Genomic DNA, 13352 nt, shown 5'->3' with positions numbered 1-13352 from the left:
CATTATCTTCAAATGCTGAAAAACTATGTTCACTATTGGACATTTTTGCGAAGTGAAGTTGGTAAAATGCTTTTAATTACCTTGATAATCAATAAATGTGTCTCAATGTTCAGTTGCAAAATGTCTCTTAGTAAGCACTTAATTAAGACATTTATTTATTTGATGAGATTGAGCTTCGTTAATATTAATGACTTACTTGTCTAGTTATGCTGATGGTAAATCCACTGTCAGATCTCCAGTGTAATTCTTGGGTGTATTATATTTGGGAGATATTTGTTTTTCTTTATTATAATAGGTTACCCATCACCTTATTTACTTCCTTCAGAAGAGCATCAGTCCCCTTTAGGGACTCTTGTTTTTTTCATATATTATGTAACCCATTATCTGATTCATCACATATTTGGAATATATCTTGACCAATACTAAGTTTATATACATTAATACTGCATCTCCTGGGTCATGTCCTGGGTGTGGCTGTGTGGTCAAGAAGTACATATAAGATGCCATTTGGTAAAAGTTCTGATTCTGTCACTTATGGATTAATACATTTTTACCCAGTTTACTAAAACCTTGAAACTGGCTTTCAAAACCTTCCAAATAATACTTGACCTTGCAAATTGATAAATGTCCTCAAAAAATTTTCAAATTTTTTCAGAGTAAATTCATTGAAATCATAGCCATGCAGTGTATACAGCTGGGTCAGAAGATTGAGACAAATATGGTAGTACCGAATGGTACCATCTTGAGCGGTCACCAGATAAAGCCTACATTTATACCACACAACTTACATCTATACTAAAAGCTTTGAACTACATTAAAACCTCTTAAAGTGCAAATTTCATGATCTTTTGGGATTTTGTCTCAACTTTGAAAGCCTTGAAAAACTTTAAATCTGGCATCACAGATATTACAGAAAAATGATGTGCTCATACAATCTGGGAAAAGTATTCTGTACTGTTGGCTGCCTTCCCACATTGAGATGAAGGATAATGAAAAGGCAGATAAAGTGGCCAAAGCTTCCCAGTGGTCACTTATTTCCAAATGGAAAATTCCATACTTTGCAAAATATATGGAATGACAATTCCACAAAACAAATCCCTTATATAGAACAAAGAGTGAGCCTGTTAGCACTATTTACTGCACTTCACAGTATAAACTTAATCTTCCATAGAACCCTTGTAATTCATGTGACTTCTATTACAGGTGAGCTGGAACAGAGTGCGTATCAGTCCAAGCTTCAGATGGAAGAGATTGTGGCAGTTCGACACAGAATCACTGTCATTGAAAAGGAATGCAGTAGGTCCATCCGTTTATATATCTATTTGTTTAGCAATGAGTTTGACATACAGTTCATGGATAGATATGTGACTTTACCATCAATTCAGAATGATTCTTTTGACTTTGCCACTGCAGAGCCTGCATGGAAAACAAACATCACCCTTTCATTTGTTGAGGTATCAAATGATGTTGTTGTGGGTTTAATGCCATTTTTAAGCACGTCATACATGGCAGCCAGTATATTTTGTGGAGGAAAAACCCAGGGAACCTCCAGGAAGAACCACCACCTCATACAAAGCTACTGGCAAGCTTGATATCAAATGGGGAAAAGATCAAGTTCATAACCAGTATGAAAAACAAAACCACTGAGAAAAACTTAATGTGTTGTGAAGCAATTTTGAAACTGCTTACAGGATTCCCTCAGTGCAGATTTGAAGGAATGAGTGAAATTACTGTTGCAGAACTTGATAACTATATTGGTTCTTTTCTTATTCATTCAGAAAGTATGAATGATACTTTAACTAGGTATCCCAAATTAAGAAGCTTTAAGTAGGTATCTCATATCAGTTGACTGATACTTTAACTAGGTATCTCAAATCAGTTGACGGACACTTTAACTGTGTATCTCAGATTAATTGACTGATAATTTAACTAGGTATCCCAAATTAATTGATTGATACTTTAACTAGATATCCCAAATTAATTGACTGATACTTTAATTAGGTATTTCAAATCATTTGACTGGCACTTTAACTATGTATCTCAAATTAATTGACTGATAATTTAACTAGGTATCCCAAATTAATTGACTGATACTTTACCTAAGTATCTCAAATCAGTTGACTGATACTTTAACTATGCATCTCAAATTAATTGACTGATAATTTAGCTAGGTATCCCAAATTAATTGACTGATAATTTAGCTAGGTATCCCAAATTAATTGACTGATACTTTTACTAGGTATCCCAAATCATTTGACTGATATTTTAACTAGGTATGCCAAATTAATTGAATGATACTTTAACGAGATATCCCAAATTAATTGACTGATTCTTTAACTAGGTATCCCAGATCAGTTGACTGATATTTGAATCAGGTATCCCAAATCAATTTACTGATACTTTTACTTGGTATCCTAAATCAGTTGACTGATACTTTACATGGATAATTCTTCTCCTGAAGGTATCAGTCAATTTGGGATACCTAGTTAAAGTATCAGTCAGTTAATTTGGGATACCTAGTTAAAGTATCTGTCAATTAATTTGGTATACCTAGTTAAAGTATCTGTCAATAATTTAAGATACGTAGTTAAAGTATCAGTCAACTGATTTGGGATACCTAGCTAAGTATCAGTCAGTTAATTTGGGATACCTAGTTAAAGTATCAATCAATCAATTTGGGATATCTAGTTAAAATATCAGTCATTTGATTTGGGATACCTAGTAAAAGTGTCATATAGTATGGTCCTTATAAGGAATTCGGCACTTCGTCTTAAATTTCTGGAGAACTTAAGCAAGAGGGAAAAGGAAGTAGATCTAATTTCATTTAACCCCTGAGAAGGAGGAAAACATGCTTGCCAAAAATGGATGTATTGGATTGCACAGTCCAAAAACTGTAACTTATAAAATGTAACTATGAAATACTTTACTGCTTCGACTGACAGATAACTTATAAAATGTGACCACAAAATACTTTACTGCTTAGACTGACAGATAACTAATAAAATGTGACTACAAAATACTTTACTGCTTAGACTGACAGATAACTAATAAACTGTGACTACAAAATACTTTACTGCTTAGACTGACAGATAACTAATAAAATTTGACTTCAAAGTACTTTACTGCTTAGACTGACAGATAACTAATAAAATTTGACTTCAAAATACTTTACTGCTTAGACTGACAGATAATTTATAAAATGTGACTTCAAAATACTTTACTGCTTAGACTGACAGATAACTAATAAAATGTGACTACAAAATATTTTACTGCTTAGACTGACAGATAACTAATAAAATGTGACTACAAAATACTTTACTGCTTAGACTGACAGATAACTAATAAAATGTGACTACAAAATACTTTACTGCTTAGACTGACAGATAACTAATAAAATGTGACTACAAAATACTTTACTGCTTAGACTGACAGATAACTAATAAAATGTGACTACAAAATACTTTACTGCTTAGACTGACAGATAACTAGCTTGATACTGATGAAATAGGACAAGAATACCATGAACTTACTGAATGTAAAACAGAACCTCATACAGGTGAAAAGCAGGGTATGCACCAAAGGGAATTTAATAACAGTTTACTTATCCTGTAGATTCACAAAAGTTTGCTGTTGTGGCTTATCCATGGTCTTGAAAGTATAAACCTCCCTGAAAGTCTGTTTTATCTTGCTAAGAATCTCCACTGGAATCACTTTAAAAAGTCTGTTTTATCTTGCTAAGAATCTCCATTGGAATCACTTTAAAAAGTCTGTTTTATCTTGCTAAGAATTTCCATTGGAATCACGCTTTAAAACGTCTGTTTTATCTTGCTAAGAATCTCCATTGGAATCACTTTAAAAAGTCTGTTTTATCTTGCTAAGAATCTCCATTGGAATCACTTTAAAATGTCTGTTTTATCTTGCTAAGAATTTCCATTGGAATCACGCTTTAAAACGTCTGCTTTATCTTGCTAAGAATCTCCATTGGAATCACTTTAAAAAGTCTGTTTTATCTTGCTAAGAATTTCCATTGGAATCATGCTTTAAAATGTCTGTTTTATCTTGCTAAGAATCTCCATTGGAATCACTTTAAAAAGTCTGTTTTATCTTGCTTAGAATCTCCATCGGAATCACTTTAAAATGTCTGTTTTATCTTGCTAAGAATTTCCATTGGAATCATGTTTTAAAACGTCTGCTTTATCTTGCAAAGAATCTCCATTGGAATCACGCTTTAAAACGTCTGTTTTATCTTGCTAAGAATCTTTATTGGAATCACACTTTAAAAAGTCTGCTTTTTCTTGCTAAGAATTTCCATTGGAATCATGCTTTAAAATGTCTGTTTTATCTTGCTAAGAATCTTTATTGGAATCACACTTTAACATGTCTGTTTTATCTTGCTAAGAATTTCCATTGGAATCACGCTTTAAAATGTCTGTTTTATCTTGCTAAGAATCTTTATTGGAATCACACTTTAAAAAGTCTGCTTTATCTTGCTAAGAATTTCCATTGGAATCATGCTTTAAAATATCTGTTTTATCTTGCTAAGAATTTCCATTGGAATCACGCTTTAAAACATCTGTTTTATCTTGCTAAGAATCTCCATTGGAATCACTTTAAAAAGTCTGATTTATCCTGCTAAGAATTTCCATAGGAATCACACTTTAAAAATGTGGTACCAATGCCTGCCTTTAGGCGGACGTTCACAACACACAGTTATGAAAATATAGTATCCAAAGGTAACCTACCACAGTGTGTGAAAATCCACTTGCACCAAGCTTCTTCATACTGGAATAGCACATGTAGAGAAATGTGTGAAGTATGAACAGCTGTGGTGTAATCTAACTTGACATGCAAAAGGAAATGAGTAACATTTTTGTAAGAAATGTGGATCATCAGCTTTCAACAGTTAGTCCAGTCCTACCGTAAATAAGTCAACCAATGCTGTCCTCCCCATCAGTCTCTCACAAACTCCTGCCAGAAATAGTTCAGCCACTGTCAGCCTGGCTTTAGTCATTGATGTTTCACATATTGTCATAGTCCACATTTTCTGATGCTGACAACTCAATGTGAACTTAGCAAACAGTCAAAGATTAAATTACTTTGTTTGTATATATAATAAAATTCTATATCAGATGGAGTATATTAAAAAGTGTCAGTACTGCTGGGAATATCCATTATAGGATTCTTGCATACAGCATTTGTTTTATGTATGCTCCCATTGGAGTGAAATTTGTTTACAGTTAGAATGAAATTCATATACAGTAGGAAGAAATTCATGTTTCTAACATTTAAAGTTTATATATTCTTATTTTCTTTCTTATAAAAGTGTACTATACCAAGTTTTATTTTTGATGCTGGAGATCCTCTAATTTTCATCCTTGATTTTATATCTTTTGATCTACATAAATTTGGAACACACCTGAATAGCATCATAATTTAGCCTGTTTTGATGTCCACTTTTTGTCTTTAAAATTATTTTTGAGAAATCTTTTCATATGCTTTTCTTAATATTGAACCACATATGTACCGTTACAATGAACAAAATTAGAACAGTTCATGCTTAACTTTTATAGACATGAGTAGATGTGAACTATTTTATTTTATTTGGACCTATTTCAATTTTTGGGGTGTTTTCGTGGCACTTTTAACACATTATTGGATCAGTCATGCAGGGGAAATGGAAGCTAAGTTTCCTTCCCAAGGACACCATGGCAGCCCACCTGGGTTGGCCTGGGCAGGTATTGAACATGCAAATTCTGGATTACAAGTCTGATGCTGTGCAAACTCAGCTACCATGGCTTTTAATCAGCTGAGTATACTGAAAAACTGATACAACCATGCTTTTTTATCAACTGATTATACTGAAAAACTGATATAACCATGGCTTTTATTTAACTGAGTATACTGAACAACTGATACAACCATTGTTTTTAGTCAACTGAAAGTATTGAAAAACGGATACAACCATGGCTTTTAATCAGCTGAGTATACTGAAAAACTGATACAACCATGGATTTTAATCAGCTGAGTATACTGAAAAATTGATACAACCATGGCTTTTAATCAGCTGAATATACTGCAAAACTGATACAACCATGGCTTGTAAGCAATAAAAAAATACTGAAAACCTAAACAATCATGGCTTTTTATCAGCTGAGTATACTGGAGTGCCAAAAACCGATATTAAAATGGCATTTAATCAACTGATTATACTGGAAAACTGATACAACCACAACATTTAATCAGCTAAATATACTGGAATGCCAAAGACTGATACATTTATTCAGACATCATCTTTAATGCTGATGGTGTTAATTAAATTGTTGAAACATAAATAACTCTCCTTTTTTTTGTGAAATTCCAATTTTGCGTCAAGATAAAGCTGGCCTTACATAGAAGTAAAGCATTGTTTGATAGATTCATCATATAAAAATGATGTTAGATATTTATGAATTGAACTTAATATTTTACAGAATTCATGAAAGTCAGGAAGCTGTAAAATCAATTACATACTGCATGGATGAATGTGGCAAAGAGAAGGCTATTCATACATGGTGTCTAATTGTTTCTCATATCATGACTTCATATTCATGCATGGTGTCTAATTGTTTCTCATTTCATGACTTCATATTCATGCATGGTGTCTAATTGTTTCTCATTTCATGACTTCATATTCATGCATGGTGTCTAATTGTTTCTCATTTCATGACTTCATATTCATGCATGGTGTCTAAATGTTTCTCATTTCATGACTTCATATTCATGCATGGTGTCTAATTGTTTCTCATTTCATGACTTCATAAATTCAGTAGATAGTATGTTTTATAAATCATAAAAAGTAAAATGAAATATATTTCAACCACTGTTTACAAATATTGGCAATATACACAAGGCAGGCACATGAATTCCATTCTGCTGTTATGAACTAGTAACTTCTAGTTTTATATGGCACATGATGTGGGTTTAAAGAATCTTAATGCTTGTTACAAAGATCTAGCATAATTTTTATATTCATAATGCATATACATTTATAAAAAGATTAAAAGTCCTTCAGCAGGAAGGTTAGTCTTTGAGTAATAAATATTCAAAGGCTTTAAGTGTATTATCCCAAATAGCAAAATATGATGAAAAAAATTTTCATTGTTATTCATGCTGAAAATTAATGCATTTATTATTCTTATGTTATATGTTTAGGCTGAAATAAACAGTAACACAAAAAGAGTGAAAACAACAAGCTTTTAAAAAATATAGTAATTTATTTTCCTGGAAAAATTCTGTAAAAATGAAAAAATATGAACTTACGGTTTTATAGAATCAAATCCAAAAATAATCCAACACTAATACACGAATACAATTTTAGTAGTCCTAATAACAAAATGTTCTAATGATTTCAAGTACGAATCCCGACAAAGAATATAAGATGGAAGACAATGACATATGCTATAGCCTGTAGTGTTGAAGTCTGCAGTTCCTTGTAGAAACAAGAAATATCACTCCAGTTTTGGAAATCTGAATAAATTTTTTATAAAAACTCCTTGTTCAACAATGTCACATGAGCACACATATTCTCCAGGAAAAAATAATTATTCCTTTTGGAATCCAAGTAATTTGAAATAACTCCAAACAGCACAACATACAACTTCTAGTGTAAGAAAAAGCCCAGCTTCTACTGAGAATAACTCTCCAAAACAAAGGTTATATCATCTTCTAAAATGCAAAAAGGGGTCACGTGATCATGTTCCAGAAGCTCTTAGAAATTAGGTACTTGTTAAAGATTACATACACACAGTGTGGCTCTGACAAAAACCAATCATTTTACTCTAAGAAATAAAAAATAAAAAAATTGTTTACCTCTTAAGCATGTAGTCCCATCATGACCTTGACAACAACCAATCATTTTAAAATAAAAATAGAACTTGTTTACATGGTTGCTACTAATTTTGAAACAAGGTCAGGATTTAGATCAACACCTGGTGTTTATAAAACGAACAGTCAAGGTCAAACTATTTTCTGGAAAAAGTATCATCTCCAGTGAATAAATTTACATTACAATAGCATGTAATGAAAAATATTAAAAAAATTAAAACTGACAAACAATTAAATTGAAATATATATATATTAAACCAGATATAATTAAATCAAATGTACATAACAATTATTCATGTATTTATGTTTGAAATAGAAACTAAAGGAATTTTTTTTCTTGATTTGGTTCTGTCCATTTGTTTGTCTATCAGTCCAGAGAAGCTTGTTATCATGATGGTGTAAGAACCACTCGACGTCGAAAAGTGAAATCTAGGAAGCATATTTGTCTGCATATATAGAAGACCTGATTAGAGTTTCAGGCAGATATAGCAATTTTCAGCTGTTTTAAAACACATTTGTTAATACCTTTGACAAAAATACATTGTTTGCACAGTTATATAAAAACCACATCAGATAGACAAAATGAAATTTGGTATACATGTTTGTATGCATATATAGTTGACTGACCAGGTTTTCATGCAGGTATAGCAATGTTTCCCTTGGGGGCATATGTTCTTAATTTTCATTTTTTCCACCTAGACTTTTTGGCCTACATGTCTGCAGTGGTGGCAAACATGTTTTAAAAACAGAAATTTAGTTATTGATATCTTTATTGACCTTTTATCTTTCTCATTTCCAGGTGAGAGAGTGAAATGTAAGGATGATTTAGTCACCTCTTTGAAAGCGAAACAAGAGAGGACAGATGCTCAGATAAAGACTTTGAGAGAGGTATACACAACTGTAAAAGAACTTTTAAACTTTCCTTAAGACATTTAATTTTTAAACTTTTTAAACTTTCCTTAAGACATTTAATTTTTAAAACTATTACATTAGAGTTGTAAACTATGGCTATAAGGAGACAAAATTTGGCAAAATCTAGTTAGTCTACCAGAACAGTGTACTCCAGCTTCACAGTTTGTAAATGGGATCCCCAGAAGTGAGCAGTTGCATGCAAGTTAGGTCACTTTATGCTGCAGCATATTTTATATTAATAAGGATATCCTTTACTCTGGTATGTTGATCACAAGTTAGGTTGTCATATACTGCAGTGTGTTTTATACAAGTTAGACCACACACATCTGCAGAATGTTCTAATATAGGGAGGCCATGATACCACAGTATGTTCTGCACAAGTGAGGCCACCATATCCTGCAATATGTTCTAGTAAAACTGTGTCATAATAGTACATAGAATACAAACAGGGTAGTTAATAATGTTAGAGCACATTATAATTAGTTCTCAATAGCCAAGAACTATAATCTAATGAATTATATGAAATAGCAATCATAGAAGATAATTCAGCCAATTCTATTGAGACCCACAACCATATCCACATTGTAAGGGGAAGCAGTTGTCAACTTTTTGCATGTCCTTCAAGTTCAAAGATGACTATGGTATCACTAACTTGTTTGGTTTATTTTATTATGTGAATGGTTGATCAAGCCAATTTGTGCTCTGAACTATCTGTGACACCCATGGCAAGAGATGATGCTTTGGTTTGTTTGATCAATAGAGGAGATGCTGCAGTTCTGAGGTTTCTGCTGCTCATACATCTGCACTGCCTCTGCAGTCCTCTTCCATTCAAAAACTGTAGCTCCAGTAGGGATGAGTCTCCACCAGGCTGAGCAATCGTTAGTGCAATCTTCCCAAGATTCAGGGGTCAATGTTGAAATGTTTCAAGCATGACTTGATCGAATCTTGGAAGTGTTTCTTCTGACCATGCTGAGATCACTTCCCCTTCTTAAACTCACCATAGAAGATGCTTGGAAATAGATCTTATAACATCCTGATGATGTGGCCTCCCCATCTCAACTGTAATTTCATCAGTACAGAGTGGATGCTTGAAATGCTTGCTGATGTGAGAACCTCAGTGTCTGGAACCCTGTCCTGTTATCTTATCCTAATTAGTTTCCTCAGGAAGCCCATGTGAAAATGATTCATCTTCTAGGCATGGGGTCTGTGCATGGACCCTATTTTGCATGCATGCAGCACGGTCAGCAACACATTGGCTTTGTAGACCATAAGTTTTGTTTATAGACTGATCCCTTTGTGCTCCCATGCATTTACACTTAGTCTGCCAAAGGCCATGCATGCTTTAGCAATTCTGGTGCTGGTTTTCTCATCATTGACTACACACAATGAGGGTTTGGCCATTTACTGTGATTGTAGGTTCAATATAAGGCTTTTCTGGTGCAGGTTGGTGCATCACCTCTGTCTTTTTGATACTGGTTATGAAACCAAAATTTTCGCAAGCTAATGAGAAATGTTTCTACTGTGTTGCATGTCAGACTTAGATTTGGCATTCAGGGAACAGTCATCAGCAAACAGGAGATTACAATCAGTCATTTCCTGTAACTTTGTCTTCACTTGTAATCTCTTCAGACTGAAGAGCTTGTTGTCAGTCCAGTATCTAATGTTGATCAAAGTATCATAGTCATGGAAGGCACAGAACATCTTACTGAAGAGGGTTGGGACCAACACACATCCCTCCTTGACTCCATTGGTGAGTGGGAAGCATGGGAAGATCAGCAAGTGTTAAGTTGATTTCCACATCAGCCAGTCAATCATTTGCCTCCTTGCTGATAGATGACTGTTGATAGAAGATGCTGTTGTAGTGTTCTGCCCATCTTTGAAGCATATTTTATTTGTCATTGAGCAGCGTGGCACTGTCAGCACTTAGTATTGGAGTTATTCCTGATGACTGTGGCCCATAGATTGTTTTCAAGTCATCACAGAAGTTCTTCATGTAATTTTGTCTGTATAGGACTGAATCTCCTCTGCCTTATTGCTCAGTCATGAGCTTTGCAACTCTGATTTTTCTTTAGACGTCCTCTTCATGTTGATGGCTGACACCTTCTTAGATGATGAAGTGCTGACTTCTAACCCATTACACGGAATATTACACAGTATTGCTGACATAATTTCAACAATACAGTGATTGTAAGCACAATATAATGAACCTCAAGCATTTTGAAAAGTATTGGCACTACTATAAAGCTCAAAATAATTTTTTTGCTTGTTATTTATTTTCATGGCATTAGCTTGCAACAGATCCCAAAACTGATAAAAATGCAAACATTTTACAAGTGAGATAAGCAAGCAGTGATAGATCCACAAAAAAGAAAAGAAGGAAAAAAACATTTAATACAAGGAAATCACAAAGTTGAATTGAATTTGTCCCAGAAAAAATCCCTCTCAATGCAGCAGTTATTAAAATACGGCGAAACTGTATTCAGTAGATACTTCCATAAAAGCACACCTGCTCATTCATGACCTTTATGACCCCACCCCATCCACCCCCTTCTTAACTTCTCTTACATATTAAACCTTTGTGTAATGGGTACTCATCCACTATAAAGAATGAGATTGAATGGTCCTTTGAGTGACCTTCATTGTCACTTTTCACTGTATACAGATGTTATTTTTAATTGGTCTATTATGTTTTTATCCTTGAACTTTTTGAGGTAAGGTGGGGATTATGTCATCCTGCAGGTCTGTTGATGTGTACATTAGTAATATCTGTTCCTACACCATCAATGTCATAGACTTCAGAATTAAGGGATATGATTTGAAATGACCTGTAAATGTGTACTGCTGTTAACACGTTTTGACACGACCTCTGGGGTCATGGCTTTGATGAGTAGGACAATTTTAGTAAGTGTCATCATTAAGGCTTGGGACATAACAGATAAGGCTTGGGATTTAACAGATATAACTGGTTTATGATTATACCATTAAATATTTCTCCATGGTCTGAAAATTGCTGTTCCTGTTTTGACCTCTACCCAATAACCATGTATAGCTTTGAAGAAGATGAGTAGACAAGATGCATACAATGCTAGAGATGCCAACCATTCCAGATTTTTATTTCTATTTTTAGTGAAATTCTGCATTCCTAATTATATTTAAGGAATTCAGGAAAATCATTATATTGAGGGACAAAAATTTGAACAGCAGTTTTATATGAGGATACAGATAGGGATGAAAAGTACATCAGACCATTATGACTGGTATCTAGAATATATAGTTTCTGAGCATGATAAACAGTTCATAGATAACAAAAAACAGTCAGATAGACCTTATGTGGGTTTTTTATGGCAACAAATGTGAAGAGAAACAGAAGATGTGGATTATTCATGAGAAAAGCTAATGTTTCTAGTTATTGATTTGACCAAAATGTTGAAAGACTTAAGGGTCCCTGTAATTGGAGGAATGGAAATGCTATTTATTTTTAATTAACTGTAATTTTTACTTGCTTAGGTATATATAGACTGATGTTCAGATGCAGTAAAACTGTATAGAAATTAGTTACTTTTAATGACCATGTTATCCATTCTAGACAAGCTGCCCAGACTTAAAAAAATAGATGTTAGTGTTCCTGAAAAGCATTCTTATGGGTTGGCATATCTGCAGTAGACAACCAAAGTCATACACATAGGGTATGGGACTTGGCCCTAAATCTAAACTTTGAAACTATTAAGATCCCACTCTTTAACCCTGTATACATTTACTGTACTTGAGATAATTCACATGTTCATCCGCCACAGGTACTGGATCATGCCACTGGGTTATTTACCCTTCAGTTATAATTTGCATCTTAGTGCCATTTATGTGTTTGAATGATACTGGAGTAAAATCAAACATGCATCCAATACAGAAGCTGATTCAGTAGTTCTTGCTTTAAGGTCATAACTTGGAAATTGATAAGATCCTTACCCATTAACCATGCATACATTTATTGGACATGAAGATTGCAATTCACTTTTACATGCAATACACGTCCTGTGGCATATCCTATGGCTAGGGGATTTGATCTTGTAAACTATATAGATCCCAACTGTACATTAATTAATGCAATTACTAGACAAGAAGAGACAAATACTTATATGGAATGTTGCAGCATTGGTCCCTAGGGCAGGTCACACACCCATAGTGGCATAGTTTGAAAATATGGGCATGTGCAGTGGTGTTCCATTTACCTATTTTACCTCCATTCTTAATAGGCTTGGAACAAGTTCTCCCCCTTTTATAAGACTACCTTCTGAACAACAAGAACTTTTTCAATGATTTCATCTTCTTTATGATTGGCCAGCTCTTTTATGAGTTCACTTTGCTCAACACAAAAACAAAAAAACATTTTGTCACTATCATGAGAAGCTAGCCACCTTTACCCAAAACAAAAATAGTTATTTTAATTCATTTTGTCCCCTTCTTGACAGGCCAGCTCATTTATGTGGCCATTTTGCTCAACACAAAAATAGTTAATTTAATTCATTTTGTCCTCTTCTTGACAGGCAACTCTTTTATAAGGCCACAATTTCGTTGCTGAA

At 33.7% G+C, this 13352-nt stretch overlaps 1 protein-coding gene across 3 annotated transcripts in view; it reads left to right on the top strand.

Moving 5' to 3' along the window:
* Positions 1-13352, top strand: part of LOC149777448 (uncharacterized) — a 70342-nt gene that overhangs the window by 42961 nt on the left and 14029 nt on the right. For all 3 annotated transcript variants that reach the window (XM_089942080.1, XM_089942081.1, XM_089942079.1), the window contains exons 9-10: positions 1204-1296; positions 8663-8751. In XM_089942080.1, the coding sequence (XP_089798206.1) occupies positions 1204-1296; positions 8663-8751 (182 nt within the window). The remainder of the gene's footprint in view (positions 1-1203; positions 1297-8662; positions 8752-13352) is intronic.

Source organism: Sinohyriopsis cumingii, chromosome 18, assembly GCF_028554795.1.
Source record: "Sinohyriopsis cumingii isolate HCF-2022 chromosome 18, ASM2855479v2, whole genome shotgun sequence".
NCBI classification, from domain to species: Eukaryota; Metazoa; Mollusca; class Bivalvia; order Unionida; family Unionidae; genus Sinohyriopsis; species Sinohyriopsis cumingii.
The sequence above is the reverse complement of the archived record's forward strand: the minus strand, read 5'-3'. Positions and strand labels throughout refer to the sequence as shown.